The following is a 15,412-nucleotide window of genomic DNA, read 5'->3' as shown; positions in this document are numbered from 1 at the left end:
ACAAGAATTATGACTCATTTTGAACTATTAAAATTGGTCTACATGGATTCACATCATATCAGTTTTAAAAATATGCGCAGTGCTTATTTGAATATGCCATACATATTCCTGACAGGTAATCTATTCCTAACGATACTCAGGAAGGCCTACAGGGCATCACATTCAGTGTTAAAAAGTACAGGCGAGGTAGCACACTTGGCATTTAATTCACATTCTTCTCCCTTTTTATTCTAGATGAATGACCTACTTTAATAAAATTATCGGTGCTAATGTATTTTACTGGTGATAGAATCATTAGTAAGCTTTAACAGTTTTGTTAAATCTAACAGTTTGCTTTCTGAAGCACATACAACATATACTTGCATTTTCTGTTGTTTTTTTAATCATATGAACAAGGTAAAATTGAATAAGGTTACTTGCTAGTTCCCTTAGGAAAAGAAATATATACACATATCAAGTTTACATTTCTATTAAAAAATACTGTATGTGCAGAAATAACTCCAGAGATAGTAATATCAAACTGATGATTTCATCTTCAAAAAGTATGTATTTATATTTTCCTGCAGAAAACTACCTGGAACAACCAATAACACAGGTAAATGGCAGGGAGGCCATAACAAATTCTAAGTAAATAGTAAAGTTTGATTCTCTGATCCTTCCTTAAGCTCTGGAATCTAACGACCACAGGAAAGAGTTTATTGATACAGAGCTGTAACCATTTGATTGTCCCTAAAGCCCTTTCTTTAAATTTTGTTTTCTCAGCTTGAATTTAAAGTATATTTTATATCAAAGAACAAAGGATGTTGTATGGACTGAACTTGGAGGACTTCATTCAATATCACAGATAAACTTATACAAAAGTGTGCTTCTATTTATAAGGTAGTTATTCTTTTCTTTTTGTCCCTGAAAAGTTAGCTTTTGTATGCTTAAAATGCATAAGGGCAAGTTTTGGTAAAGATTTTGATTTAATCTTCTTTAAACCAGAGAAATCTTGTGTAATACCATAAATTGTGTAATACTATAAATCTTGTGTAATACCATCAATATGTGCAAGCCCATATTCTTTTTTACTAAATTAAATGAAATGCTTGTCTAGCTGAATTGTACAAAATGATGTATGCATGCCAACATATATAAAAGATAAAGAATTAGCTTTAGTGTTATATCACAGAAATGAAAATGTTACTCCAAATGATATGTTCGTATGTTTGTGTATATGCACATTTGTGGGCGTGTGTGTGTGTGTGTGTGTGTGTGTGTGTGTGTGCGCCAGGCATGTTTTTATTATCATAAGGTTTAGGTCAGTGTTAGAAAAACCATGGAAGACTTGGTGTCTTGAATGACAATAGAAAGGTAAAGGTCTTTTTTAAACTTCCTATATGAACCAAGACGTGTTCAGTTATAATACAAGACTCACTTTATCCGGAAACTTTCCTCTCATAATATTCTCATATATCAAAATTTCAAAGTGCATTATGTACCTAGTGCATTTCGGGCACTTGATAAATTTTGTCCTTATATGGCTGTGGTTCCCCTCAAAAATGTTGGATGTAATAAATTGCTATAATCAAATCTAATTTCTGAAAAATACCTGTGGGAGTAACAAACAAAAAAAGCATGTCTTGTATAAAGAAATGATAAATAACACCAAAGGTAGCTGTTTATTATAATCAGCTTGGCACTGAATTACAAAATTAAAATTATGTGGCCCTTTATAACTAACCCTAGCAATATACATGATCTGTGGAATTATGTTGACTTATTTTGCATTTCATAGGAACAGTTCAAAGAAATATAATAGAAAAAAATGGAAAGATTTATCACAAAGGACCCTGCAGCACAGAATATTTCAGAAAAAAATCCATTTATTTTGGTCTATTAAGAAAACTAGCATGGAAATGATTTGCTTAGAACTCATTAAGTGTAAAGCATTTTGAAAAAGTGCTAATTTTCTAAAAGAAACATCTATGCAGTAAGCAAATTATATTTTTCTATGACTTATTAGTATGGGACCATGTGAACTAATACATCTACAGAATAAAGAAACTTCTAAAGGGTTGATTAAACTAAGCTTCAAGCTGTAGTTTGAGAGAATTATTAATTTAGTCATTTTTAGACAGTTAATTTCATCCAAATTTTTTTTCCCCAGGCTGCCTTGAGCAAGGAAATTTGCTTTACTCTTCAGTGAAGAAATCAAATAGAGGATTTTATTCCAGATGGTAATAGAGATGTGACTGCAAACTTTTGCATTACACATACCAATAACATTTGCTTTGCACTTGCACTGGCCTGAATTTGGGTGACAGGTAATATCTCCATCCACTGTCCCAGAGGCATTACAGTTGCACGGAATGCAGCCATCAGGATCCCATTCTTGTAGGTTGTAGAATCCGTTCTGGCACTGATTGCACTGTCTGCCAGACACATGTCTCTTACAATTACACTGGCCTCCGATCTAGAGAAGATACAACATTTTGTAGGATGATGAACGTATCTATTTTTAGATAATTTGCTCATTAGGTACAAGACAGAGAGGGCAGGGAGGGAAAAAACTTTAAATGTGAAACAGACAAGAAGGTAATAAGGTATTTCCCTTCCTGACACAGAAACATGGGAGAGCTTCAGCAGGGTGAATATATAGAACTGAATGGAAATAAACCCCATAGAAGTCAGTAGTGTAGGACTAAAAGGCAAGTGGAATTAAGCCTTAAGCACCATATAAAGAAATCAAAATATAGTCATGGGGAGGCTGAAAATAGAAAAGGGCCAGTCGTTAATTTAGTCTTTAATCTCCACCTCTCTGTTACATTCCTCTCATTTACTGCTTGATCCAAACTTGTTCTATGCATGCCCGGTGCTTCAACTGAGGAAGACTCTTTCTATAATAATATCATCCAACCAAGATTTTAACAATGTTTAAAATAAAGCTCTTAATAGTATCCATTTATGCATCCTGATAATGACCCTAATAACATTTTTTATACAACTCTACTCTTAGGAATATTTCAGCATATTTATGGTTCATTTATATTATGAATTAATCACATCAAGTATATTTAACTGACTTACATTGTGGTAAAAAATGCAAAAATGTTACTTGTTTTAGAGCATTGTCAACTAAAATAACAGCTGAACAAAGGAGAATTTTTCCTCTTCAAGCTGCTGTTTGAGAATGAATGAAAATACATAGACTATATAATGCTTATCTACTCTATGCATAGATAATGCTATGTTGGTTAAAGAAACAGCTAAAACCATTCACTAGGGAATATATACATATAACACGTGAAATAAATCTGAGAAATTCAATAATAACTTCAGACTTTCACAAGAGATGTGAATACAGACGTCATATCTCTCATAAAGTCACTGGCCTGTCTCCCCATGATTTCCTTCCACTCAAACTGAATCCAGCATGCCACATTTGGAGGCAAGGTTATCACAAAGGGAAGTTGCCTACTTGTGGAAAGACACAGTTTGATTTACCTTTAATCTCAGGGATATCCAAAACTATCACATGAGGTTGGGATTCAGTAACAAAGAGGTAGAGAAGGGTTTTTTAATTAAATAGTTGTTAAAAAATCTATCACTGCCTCATTTTTCCTCATCTGGAAAATAGGAACTCACTGGAATCATTATTTAAGGGTAAGACAATGATACAAAATGTCTAGTACTCTGAAAAATAAAGGTTTATACATGCACGGTGGAGTTGTAGACAATAATGCACGTCAATATCAAAGACATATATATAGGTCAGAAAGATATGCAAGGACTGTGACTTGCCCCACAGTGTCTGGCTTTGTTTTCACACCCACACTCTTACCCCGCCCCGTGGAAACCAGATTATGACTCAAAACAGGTATTTGATTTGGTCTGCAAAAATAAATGGCATTTATTGATGGGTATAAGTTACTTACAGTCATGAAAATCGAATAGACCTCTGATTACATACTAATAACACTTCAAGTCCATTACCATTTAATGAATCCCTATTTTTTTGCTCTTGTCTCACATATATTAGTCTTGTTCTCCAGATGGCAAGCACCTTAAGGAATTGGACATACTTTATATTTCTCTCAAAGAATAACCTTGCATATGCCCCACATGTAAAGAGTACTCTTTCAAAAATCTAGAGCAAGAAAGAGTGAAAAGGCTAAAGAGAAATAAAGGTGAGTGAAAAGGCTAAAGAGAAATAAAGGTGTATTCTGTGCTAAAACTTTATCTTCTATTTATTTTATTATATTCTTTTTTTTTTTTTTTTTTTTGCGGTACGTGGGGCTCTCACTGCCATGGCCTCTCCCATTGTGGAGCACAGGCTCCGGAGGCTCAGGCTCAGTGGCCATGGCTCACAGGCCCAGCCACTCCGTGGCATGTGGGATGTGGCATCCTCCTGGACCAGGGCACGAACCCATGTCCCCTGCATTGGCAGGCGGACTCTCAACCACTGCGCCACCAGGGAAGCCCTATTTTGTTACATTCTTACTCAAATGTAAGGCATGTATCACCTGGAGCTTCCCTTCCTCTTGAAATCTAGATGAGATTGCCTGGAACCCTCATTCCACTCCTGTTGAAGGACAAAAGTTCTCCTTCAGTTTTTAAAACTTCTATGTGTACTGATATTCTCATGGCCACCCTGACCCTAAATTTCTGCTTCTTCCATTTGGGAATCTTCCTGCCACCTGAGAGCTCCGCTCTGTATCATTCTAGACATGAAACTTGAAATTTCAGAAGAGGAGCTCTCATTTTTAAAAAAAGTAATACATTTTACTAAAGATTTGGGGTGAAAGAAGAGTGAGAACTTTACTTTGCAATTTATAATATCTATTTAGTTTCCCTACAACTAGACATTGCCAAAGGCTTCTGCACCCCAGTTAGTCACCATTTAACTGTCTTGTCTCTCCCTACTCCTCACTCCTCCCTAACGTCTGTCTACTTTTCCTCTTTACACCTAACTCTTAGTCATCTTTTCCATAGATCATCTAAAAAGTGTTCATTATTGCCTTGATTTGTGCAACACTTTGGTCTTATGGGATATTTTTTTCAATAAAATGAAATATCTCCATATGGGAAACTCAGCTGCAAATAACACAACTTTACTCTTATTTCATTAACCTAAATGTTTGCATAATGCATATAGCTTATAATTTCTCTGTATTAGCCATACCTTAAAATGTGGTTTAAAAGTAAATGATAAAAGGCTTTATAGTTTATAAATGAGTTCATTGTAATCAGTTTCTCAAAATTCACCTGAAAATACATGTTCACTTCTGTACAACTCACTGTAGATTATCTCCCTTTTATGTGAGGGAATATAAAACTATTCACAATCTAAGACCAATTCTTGTCCACCAAGAAGTAGAGAGAAGAGTGTGACTCCCTCCCTTTAAAAATACACTTCCAAAAAGTCAGATACAACACTTTTCTGTTTCCATGCTATTTGATAGAATATTTCTAACACTAACCCTCGGTTGACTTATTTGATTTTATATGGCCAATAGTAAGTCAGCAAATATGATGCAAGTAGAAGTTTGAAATGCTTGCAGACTTGGAGTTGATTCTTTCTAGCTGGGCTTGGAACCCTGAGACCACCTGGTAAACAGGGCCACGCTATCCTGTTGGAGGATTTGAGGACATGTGGAAGAGAATTAGAAGCCCCAGCTAATAGCCTCTCCTATCACCCCAGTTAATCTTCTGCTTGACAACCACTAGACACGTGAGTGAGGCCTTCCTGGATCATCTAAATGCCAGCTGACAAGCTAGCTAACCACATAAATGAAAGAGCTCAGGCACGATCAGCCAAGCCAGCCCAGACCACCGCTGAGCCAAAGCGTAGAATTCTAAACCAAGTAAATGGTTTTCGTTGTTTTAAGCCACCATTTTAGAGGCGAAAGTTAATAGAAACAATACCACTGACCAGAACTTAAATTATATTTCTATACATAACTGCCAGGGAGGCTGAGAAATATAGTTTATTCTCCATGATCGCATGGCCAAATAATATTGAAATTTCTATTAGTAATGTAGCAGGAAAACAAATAATGAGGTACAGTTACTGTTTCTAACAACAAACAAACATGTTCATACTTTAAGCCAGAGAAATTTTCTAGCTCTTTAAGGCTTAAAACACAATCCTGGTTTTGTAAGTTTTGGTCTTGCATGCTTTCAGCCACATGAACAATGAGGGAAAAGGGATGCCCTTATGAGCTCTAGTTAGAAACTCGAAAATAATTTTGATTAGCTTGGGTCATTTCTTTTCTTTTTCCAGTTTCTTAAGGGGAAAGGTTTTTCTTTGAATTTTTTTCTTTTCTAATATAGACAATTTCGTGCTTTTAATATCTTACTAAGGACCGCTATATCAGCATCCCACAGTTTTGATATGTTGTATTTTCATTTTCATTCAGTTCAGAAGACTTGCTAATTTCCCTTTCATTTCCTATTTGACCCTTAGGTTATTTAGATGTGTGTTATTTAGTTTCCAAATATTTAGGGATATTACAGAGATTACTCTTATTGATTTCCAATTTTATTTAATGATTATGGTCAGATAACATACTTTACATGACTTGAATTCTTTTAAATTTATTGAGGCTTGTTTTATGGTCCAGAATTTGATTCATTTTGATAGGTGCTTTGTGTAGACTAGAAAAAATGTGTATTCTGCTGCTGTTGAGTATTCTATAAATGTCAATTAAGTCAACTTGGTTGACAGTGCTGTTTTAACCTCTATACTTATGATTTTCTGTCAATTTGTTATATTAATTATTGAGAAAGGGGTATTGAAATTTTTGCCTACAATCTCGGATTTCTGTATTTCTCCTTTCAATTCTACCAGTTTTTGACTTGTATCGCTGCACAGACTCTGTGGTTTGGTACATAAATGTTAAGAATTTATGTACCAAACCCTTTTGATGAATTGACCTGTTTTGCAATGTGACCATCTTTACCCCGGGAAACACTTTTACTTTAAAATCTATATTTTCTGATATTAATAAAGTCACCCCAGCTTTCTTAGGATTAGTAATTACATAGTATATCTTTAATCATCCTTTATTTTTAACCTATGTGCGTCTTATATTTGAAATGTATTTCCTGTAGGCAGCATATAATCCTTTGGCAGGGTCTTACTTTTTTTTTTATCCAATCTTCCAATCTCTGACTTTTAAATGGAGTATCTAGAACATTTAAATTTAATGTGATTATTGACATGGTTAGTTTTACATCCACCATCCTGCTATTTTCCTTATATTTGTTTCAACTGTTTGTGTTCCTCATTTCTGCCTGCTTTTCTATTATTTAAATATTTCTAGATTCCATTTTTATCTTACTTTTGGTTTATTAGCTACAGCACATTGTTTTATTATTTTTAGTGGTCTCTTTGAAGTCTATGGTGTATATCTTTATCACAGTCTACCTTGAAGTGATTACATTTAGTAATAAGAACCTTATGATATTATAGTTCATTTTCTCTCTTCTAACGTTGTGCTATTGTTGTCATACATTTTAATTGTAAATGTATTATAAATATTTTAATACAGCATTATTGCTTTTGTTTAAACTGCCAATTATTTTTAAAGAGAATTAAATAATCAGATAAATCTTATATAATTACCCATGTAGCTACTCTCTCTGGAGCTCTTCAGTTCTTTGTGTAAATTTATGATTACATCTGGTATCATTATACTTCTGGCTGAAGGATTTCTTTTTAACATTTCTTATAGTGCATGCAGGTCTGCTTGTGATGAATTCTTTCATTTTTATATATTGTAAAAAATTTCTACTTTCCCTTTATCTCAGAGAGATATTTTTGCTAGGTATAGAATTCTATGTACACCATTTTTTTTATTTCTGTGTTTCCAGTATGTTGCATCACTGTCTTTTTGCTTGCGTTATTTTTAATAGGAAACTCTCATCATCCTAATGGTTTTTCCTCTGTATATAATTTAATCTATTTCCTCTGGCTGCTTTAATATTTTATCTTTATCATTAAAGAGAAAATTATCACTAGTTTGAAGCAATTCAATTATGATGTGCTTTTTGCAGTTTTCTTCATGTTTCTTCTTCTTGGCTTTTCTTGAGTTTCTTGGGTTGGTGGTTTTTTGGGTTTTCATTATACAGTATTTAGAATTTTTCAGTCATTATTTCTTCAAATTTTTTTCTGTCTCTATCTTCAGTCTTCCTCTTCTTTGGGCACTCCAGTTATACATATATCACAACTCCTGAAGTAGTCCCAAAGCTCACTGATGTTGTTTCAATTTTTCTAAATTATCTTTTCTCTATATGTTTAATTTAAATGGTTTATACTGTTATGACTTCAAGTTCATTACTCTTTTCTCCAATGTATAAGTACCATTAATCCCATCCAATTTATTTTCATTTTACACATTGTAGCTTTCCTCTCTAGATTTTTGATTTGCATCCTATTCGTACCTTTTATGTCTCTATGCAACTTTTTGAACATCTGGAACATAGTTACAATATCTGTTTTAAGGTACCTGCCTGGTAATTCTAACATCTGTTTTAGTTCTGGGTCACTTTTGATTGATTGATTTTTGTCCTCATTATAGGTTTTATTTTCCTGCTTCTTTGCATGCCTGGTATTTTTTTTTTAATTGGGTGCTAGATTTTGTGGACTTTCTCTTTTTGGGTGCTAGATATTTTAGTGTTCCTATGAATATTCCTGAGCTTTGTCCTGGGATGCAGTTAAGTTACTTGGAAACAGTTCCTTTGGGTCTTGCTCCTAAGATTTATTAGGTATCCTGGAGCAGTGATTAGTCTAGGACTATTCTCTACTATTGAAGCAAGATACTTCTGTGTACTCTATCGGATATCCTGTGACTCATGAGGTTTTTCTAGTTTGGCTAGTGGAAACAGGCACTATTCACAGCCTTGCATGACTGCTCAGCACAATTACATTTAATTCTTTCAGGTTGTTCTTTCCCCAGCCTCACACACATGCAATAATTGATAGCCAGCTGAGTACTTAAGAAAGATACTGTATAGAGCCCTGGGATTATCTCTCTGTGCTGCTCTCTCTGCAAACTCTAGCCACTTTGGACTCCCCAAACTGTCAGCTCCACCTCTTCAACTCAGAGAATCCCCTGAGCTCCACCTCCCACTCTGTTCTTTGGCCTGGAAATTCTCTCAAGGTAAAAAGCCAGAAGATTAATCATGTGCTTATTTCCTCTTTTCCTGATATTTTACTAAAATAGGAATTTTAAAAATTGTAATCCATAATTTTAATGATTAATTTTAAAAATTATAATCCATACTTTTAATGATTAGAGAGAACAATAGAGAACAAATGAATTTTCCCAAAAAGTTTCAAAGACAGAGAATGGAAGGAAGAAATATAAATGAATATTGACAATACTCTCAACTAGTCAGAAGCTACAATATGGGTGCCAGGTGAGTTGTATTTCTAAAACAAGAAAACTGATTTTTCCTACAGAAAGGAAAACCTTAGCCTTTAGGCTCTGAAAGCATTAAGTTTACAAGTGATAAAACACTGTAAAAAGCAGGATAAGTTCTGAAATCAGAACAATGGCTCTCACCTGGGGGTGAGAGCAGTGGCTGGGGACTTTCTGGTTGTCACAATTGGGAGAGAGGTTCTACTACCATCTGGTGGGTTGAGGCCAGGGATGCTGCTAAACATCCTACCATATACAGAACAGTTCCCCACAACAAAGAATTATCCAGCCAGAAATACCAATTATGCTGTGGTTGAGAATACTGAATTAGAAGAGTTCTACAAAACAAGTATTTAGAGTTCCAATTCCCTTTTTAATCCTACACAGCCAGGTACACTCCCATTCCATGGTGATATTGGTCTTATTGCCAAAAAAAATTAAGATAACCAGCTCCATTATATTAGACCATCAGCAGTCGGTGAACAGATGAGGTATAGGACAGAAATTGGAGGATTAAGTGAGAGTGCATGTACACCCTCACCTCTTGCCACCATTCTACTTCTCCTACACTGCTTCTAGAAAGCCAGGAGCCAGACTTATTTTCCATTTAAGAGGAAACTGGCAGAGAAAAGCTACAGAGATAAGATCTCTAGAGCTGATACCTGGGACTCTGACCACTGCAAAGAAAAGCTCTCTTGCTGTTTTTACACACAAGAGCAAAGTACAGCTTGGAAGCCTTTTGCCACTTTATTGTAGAATAGAGCAGGCAGCAAAATTTCCAACATGGAAAAGAGGGACCAAGAAAAAAAAGAAAAGGAGAAGAAATAATAATCTATAAGGGAAAGAAGGAATGCAGAGAAAAGAAATATAAGAAGTCATCAACCAATAACAAATAAAACACTGCTTTAACTATTATCCCCAGAAAGTTATGGTAAAAGTTGCATTCATTTAAAAACATAGAACGGGACTTCCCTGGTGGCGCAGTGGTTAAGAATCTGCCTGCCAATGCAGGGGACACGGGTTTGATCCCTGGTCCTGGAAGATCCCACATGCCACGGAGCAACTAAGCCCGTGCACCACAACTACAGAGCCTGTGCTCTAGAGCTCACGAGCCACAACTACTGAGCCCGCGTGCCACAACTACTGAAGCCCATGCACCTAGAGCCTGTGCTCTGCAACAAGAGAAGCCACCGCAATAAGAAGCCCACGCACTGCAACGAAGAGTAGCCCCTGCTCGCCACAACTAGAGAAAGCCTGCACACAGCAACGAAGACCCAACATAACCAAAAATAAATCAATAAAAATAAATAAATTTATTTTAAAATAATAATAAAAAATAAAAACATAGAACAGAAAAAGCCTTAGGAAACAATCTGTGAAGGAAAGAACTATTGAATATTAAAAACACAATAGGCAAAATAAAAATCTCAATAAAAAGACTGTAAAATAAAGTTAAGAAAATTCTTCAGAAAGAATAATAATAATAGAAGAAAAATGACATAAAAATATAGAATTTCCAGAAGGACAAAAAATAGAAAAATGAGGAAGGAAATTATCAAAGCATTAATACCACATAAACATTTTTCCTTACATGAAGCCACAGTTTAAAAAGGCTCACCATGTGCTAGCAAAATTAATGGGTAAAAAAAGAAACTACATTAAGGTACAATCTCATGAAGCATTCAAATACCAGAAATAGAAAGAAGACACAAAAATTTCTAGAGACCAATAAAATAAGTCACATATAAAAGAAATATAGAATATCACTGAAGTGTTCTGTAATATTATTGCAACCTAGAAAACTATATCCTACCTTCCAAATTATAAATAAAGTTGTCTTCAAATTATTGGACATGATACCTTCTAAATTATGAATAAAATTATTTTAAATTATTGGAGGCAATACCTTCTAAATTTAACTCCCATTCTCAGGAAGGTACTGGGACATAAGATACCAGCAAATGAGAAAGTCGACAATAATAGCAACAAGAATACAAGGCATGGGATCCAGGAGATGGAGATTCAGGTATGTGGCAAGCCCATGCAAATAGCTGAGCAGGTAGCCCAAAGGGCCATTGGTCCAGACTAGGTGCAAAAGATGGAACATTCTGAGAAGAAGGTGGGGCTGTACAGATGATGTCATCTGTTATACCTGAACATGTTTAAAAAAATTTTTTTAATCTTATAGATATGCAAGCAGCAGAGATGTCAGCATCTTGGGGAAAAAAAACTAGTGGTATATATAACTATTACTCTGTATATGTCACACTGCTAATGATTAAACAGTAGGTAGTAAATTCATCAAAGGATTGGCCATCCAACTTTCTTCAACCTTCTAGAGTGCCTAATGGCTGCGTAGCAGGCACTGGCAAAGTGGAAAGGCCAATCCTTTGCATCCCAACCCAGGATTTCCAAGGTTCTGGATGTGCCTTCTCCTCTCTTTTGCTTCCACTCCAGCCACATGGCCTCTTTTCTGTTCCTTGAACACAGCAGGGATACCCACAGCTTAGGGTGTTTGCATAGGCTGCTCCCTCTGCCTGGGTCCCTCCCTACAGACTTCCAGACAACTAACTCCCTCACCACCATCAGGGCTCAAATCAAATGTCTCTTTCTTAATGAGCCCTGCCTTGACTATGTATCTAAATTGCAGCTCCCTTCCTTCAAAGGGCACTCCTGAGGCCTTTTACTTTGTCCTGTTTCTTCCATAGCAATTAACTTAGTAAAGAGATTTACTTATTTTTACATTGACTGCTGATTACCTTCCCCCTCTACTCCCGAAACCACCTTACAATGTAAACTCCATAATAGCAGGAGTTTTAGTCATTTTCCCATTTGGGAAATGAATGACTCTTCATTTTGCACAGCAGAAGAAACTGAATCTTAGATCAAGTTACTTCTTGAGGGCCAGAGAGTTAGCTAGACAAATCCATGCTCATAACCACTGTGCTAAGTTCACTCTGCTTGTGATAAGCTACAAATGTAACAGCAGCAATGGCAAGACTGCTAGACCCAAGGAAGGTCAAGGCCATGGCCAATACCTGTGAGGAGTTGGACCCACAGTGGAAAAGCAGGTTAGCAGTCCAGTTACTAATTTGTGAATTTCTCTGAATAGCCCCAATGTTTGCTAATGGGCGCTGTCTACTACCCAGTGACCATGCTCAGGATCTCTCTATTCTGGACCATACTGCAAAAGTCTGCTGTCCCAGGCTATGTAGCAGTGGTGGATATGCACAGTCAATTGTGTAACAATTGCAACAATGAATTTGGCAGGAAGATTAGTGACAACAGGAAAGAGTAAGACTCTGCAATCATTATCCTACTCAGCTTTCTCACCCATCCTCTACATTAAGAGATGGAGTTCTATCATGGTGACTCGAGGCATCAGATAATCCATACGTGATTTCTTCTGTGTGTGTGAAAAATATCACTTAGAGATAACGATGTATGAGTTAAAGATTAATAAATTAGGTGAGAACAGTCAATATTTATTAGAGGTTCTCTATGTAATAGACACTATACTTTAAGTAATTCAAAGCAACACTTTTAAAACAGGAGAAATATCTGTATTCTTAAGCACTCATTTGGTTGGTGGTAGAGGAAAATCTAATGTTCTATAGATTACATCTTCTCACAGAACTCACTAAAAGCCAATGAGGTAATGTGGACGTTGCCAAACAAAGTAAGAATTTGAAAAGCAAACTCAAAAGTTTAAGAACGGGAAGTCTGCCCTGGGAATTAAATTAGATTTTCAGGGTTTTGTTTGAACAGAAATACAAATGAGGGCAAAAAAATCTTTTAATTAATGAGTAGATTCTTTAGAATAATCTTTTCTTTTCTAGAGATGACTACAGATTTTTTGGAATAGAAATTCTTTAACTCCTATTCCTCCTTGCTGGAGAACTCGTTCATTCATGCTGTTATCAACAAATGTTTGATCACATACAACCACACAGTATGTACCCTGTGAGTTGCATGAGGTCATAGTATGCGAGCAATACCTCTCAGTTTCTACCAGGTCTTCCCTCAGAAGTGCCAGCATTGCCCAGGAATTGTATGCAGAATAATACATGAATTGATCACCAAGTACGAGCAGTTCTAAGCAATGACTGTAATGCACAGCTCTCCCCTGACTTGGCACACCACCATGTCACTTCCGTGCTCAAAGATATTCAAGCGCTCCCTGTTGCCTACCTAACAAAGTCCAAATTCCACGATGTGACCCCAATATGCCTCTCTAGTGTCATGTGACACTACTACCATACCTCAGTGATGGCCCCAGAGTCTCTGCTGGAAGGGCTTGATGGCAGCAATCTGGATGCCATTGCTGCTCAGGGATTGTTGTGTAGCTACATCTGCATGGCATAAACACTATTCTTCTTTAGATTGTTAACCAATTTTTAATGGCTTTATGGAGGACAACGGTAGGAAGAGAAAAGTGATAATGTGGGGTGAGGGGCTTGATGTCTGCCCCTCACCCCACAGAAGGCAATGTCTCCTGTCTCCACTGTCCATCTAGTATCATGTTTTCTGCAAATAACAAGTTTTGCTTCTTTTTTGACATCTGTGATTTTACTTTGTTCATTTTGTACTACTTTCAACCTCTGTTACAGCTTTGAACAGAAGTTATAAGAGCAAGGATCCTTGTTTTGTTCCTGATCTTACAGGGAAAATGTTTAACATTTATTGTTAAGTATGATGTTAAGTTTCTTTGAAGATGCCCTTTTCAGATTGAATAAGTTTTCTTCTGTTTCTAGTATGGAGAGTGTATTTATCATGAAGGTATTTTGAATTTTTTCAAAAGTTTTTAAACACTTATTGAGATTATTATGAGATTTATGTTGTTTATTGCACTAATTGATTTTCAAATGTTAAACCAGTCTTGCATTTTTGGAATAAATGCCAATCAGTCATGATGCATTACCTTTATTATATATTTCTGGATTCAATTTGCTAAAATATTGTTAAGATATTTTACATTTTTGTTCATATGAAACATTTGCCTTTTTCAAATGTTATTATATATTTCAGGATTAATATATTTCAGGATTCAATTTGCTAAATTATATTGTTAAGATATTTTACATCTATGTTCATATGGAACATTTGACTTGTTCAAATGGACTTGTTTTTAAATGTTTTGTCAGGTTATGGGATGAAGGTTAAGTAGCCCTCATTAAACACTTTGGAAAGTACACATTCTTCCTCAGTTTTCTAAAAGAGTTTATGTAGGACTTACATGATTTATTCCTTTATGCTATTGGAGAAGTCACCAATGAAGTCATCTGGGCCTGAAGTTTTCCTTGTTGAAAGGAAATTTGAATTTTTTTTTTTTTTTTTTTTTTTTTTTTTTTTTTTTTTTTTTTTTGTGGTACGCGGGCCTCTCACTGCTGTGGCCTCTCCCGTTGCGGAGCACAGGCTCCGGATGCGCAGGCTCAGCAGCCATGGCTCACGGGCCCAGCCGCTCCGCGGCATATGGGATCCTCCCAGACCGGGGCACGAACCCGTATCCCCTGCATCGGCAGGCGGACTCTCAACCACTGCGCCACCAGGGAGGCCCAGGAAATTTGAATTTTGATTACACATTCAATGTCTTTATAGGAAGCTATTTAGATTTTCTATTTTTTCTTCTGTTAGGTATGTATTAATGTTCTATTTCTTTTGGTGTTAGTTTTATATTAATTTGTCTACTTCACTTAGGATGTCAAATTTCTTAGGAGACAGTTTTTCATAATATTCATTATGATCCTATATAGGTGTTTGTAGAATGTGCTGTGATGTCCCTTTTTTTTATTTCTGATAATGGCAACTTGTTTTTCTCTTCTTTCTACTGATCAGTTTGTCAATGTTATTAATCTTTATGGAAGAAACACGACTACTAAATTTTTTCATTTTCACTATTGTTTGTCCAATTTCTATTTGGCTAATTTTGTCTTTTCTTTTCCCTTTTGCCTACTTACTCTGTGTTTACTTTGTTCTTTTTTCCTCCCCATCATCAGTCTTCTGGC

General features: G+C 35.8%; 1 protein-coding gene across 2 annotated transcripts in view; it reads right to left on the bottom strand.

Annotated features, from left to right (window-relative positions):
- The window catches only part of USH2A (usherin), a gene marked incomplete at both ends in the record, with an annotated part of 756,807 nt that overhangs the window by 609,409 nt on the left and 131,986 nt on the right, over positions 1-15,412 (bottom strand). For both annotated transcript variants that reach the window (XM_079697601.1, XM_079697602.1), the window contains one exon: positions 2,260-2,455. In XM_079697601.1, coding sequence (XP_079553727.1) covers positions 2,260-2,455 — 196 coding nt within the window. The remainder of the gene's footprint in view (positions 1-2,259; positions 2,456-15,412) is intronic.

The sequence above is a fragment of the Hyperoodon ampullatus genome (assembly GCF_949752795.1).
Source record: "Hyperoodon ampullatus genome assembly, chromosome: 2".
NCBI lineage: Eukaryota > Metazoa > Chordata > Mammalia > Artiodactyla > Ziphiidae > Hyperoodon > Hyperoodon ampullatus.
This window is presented reverse-complemented; position numbering and strand designations above follow the sequence as displayed.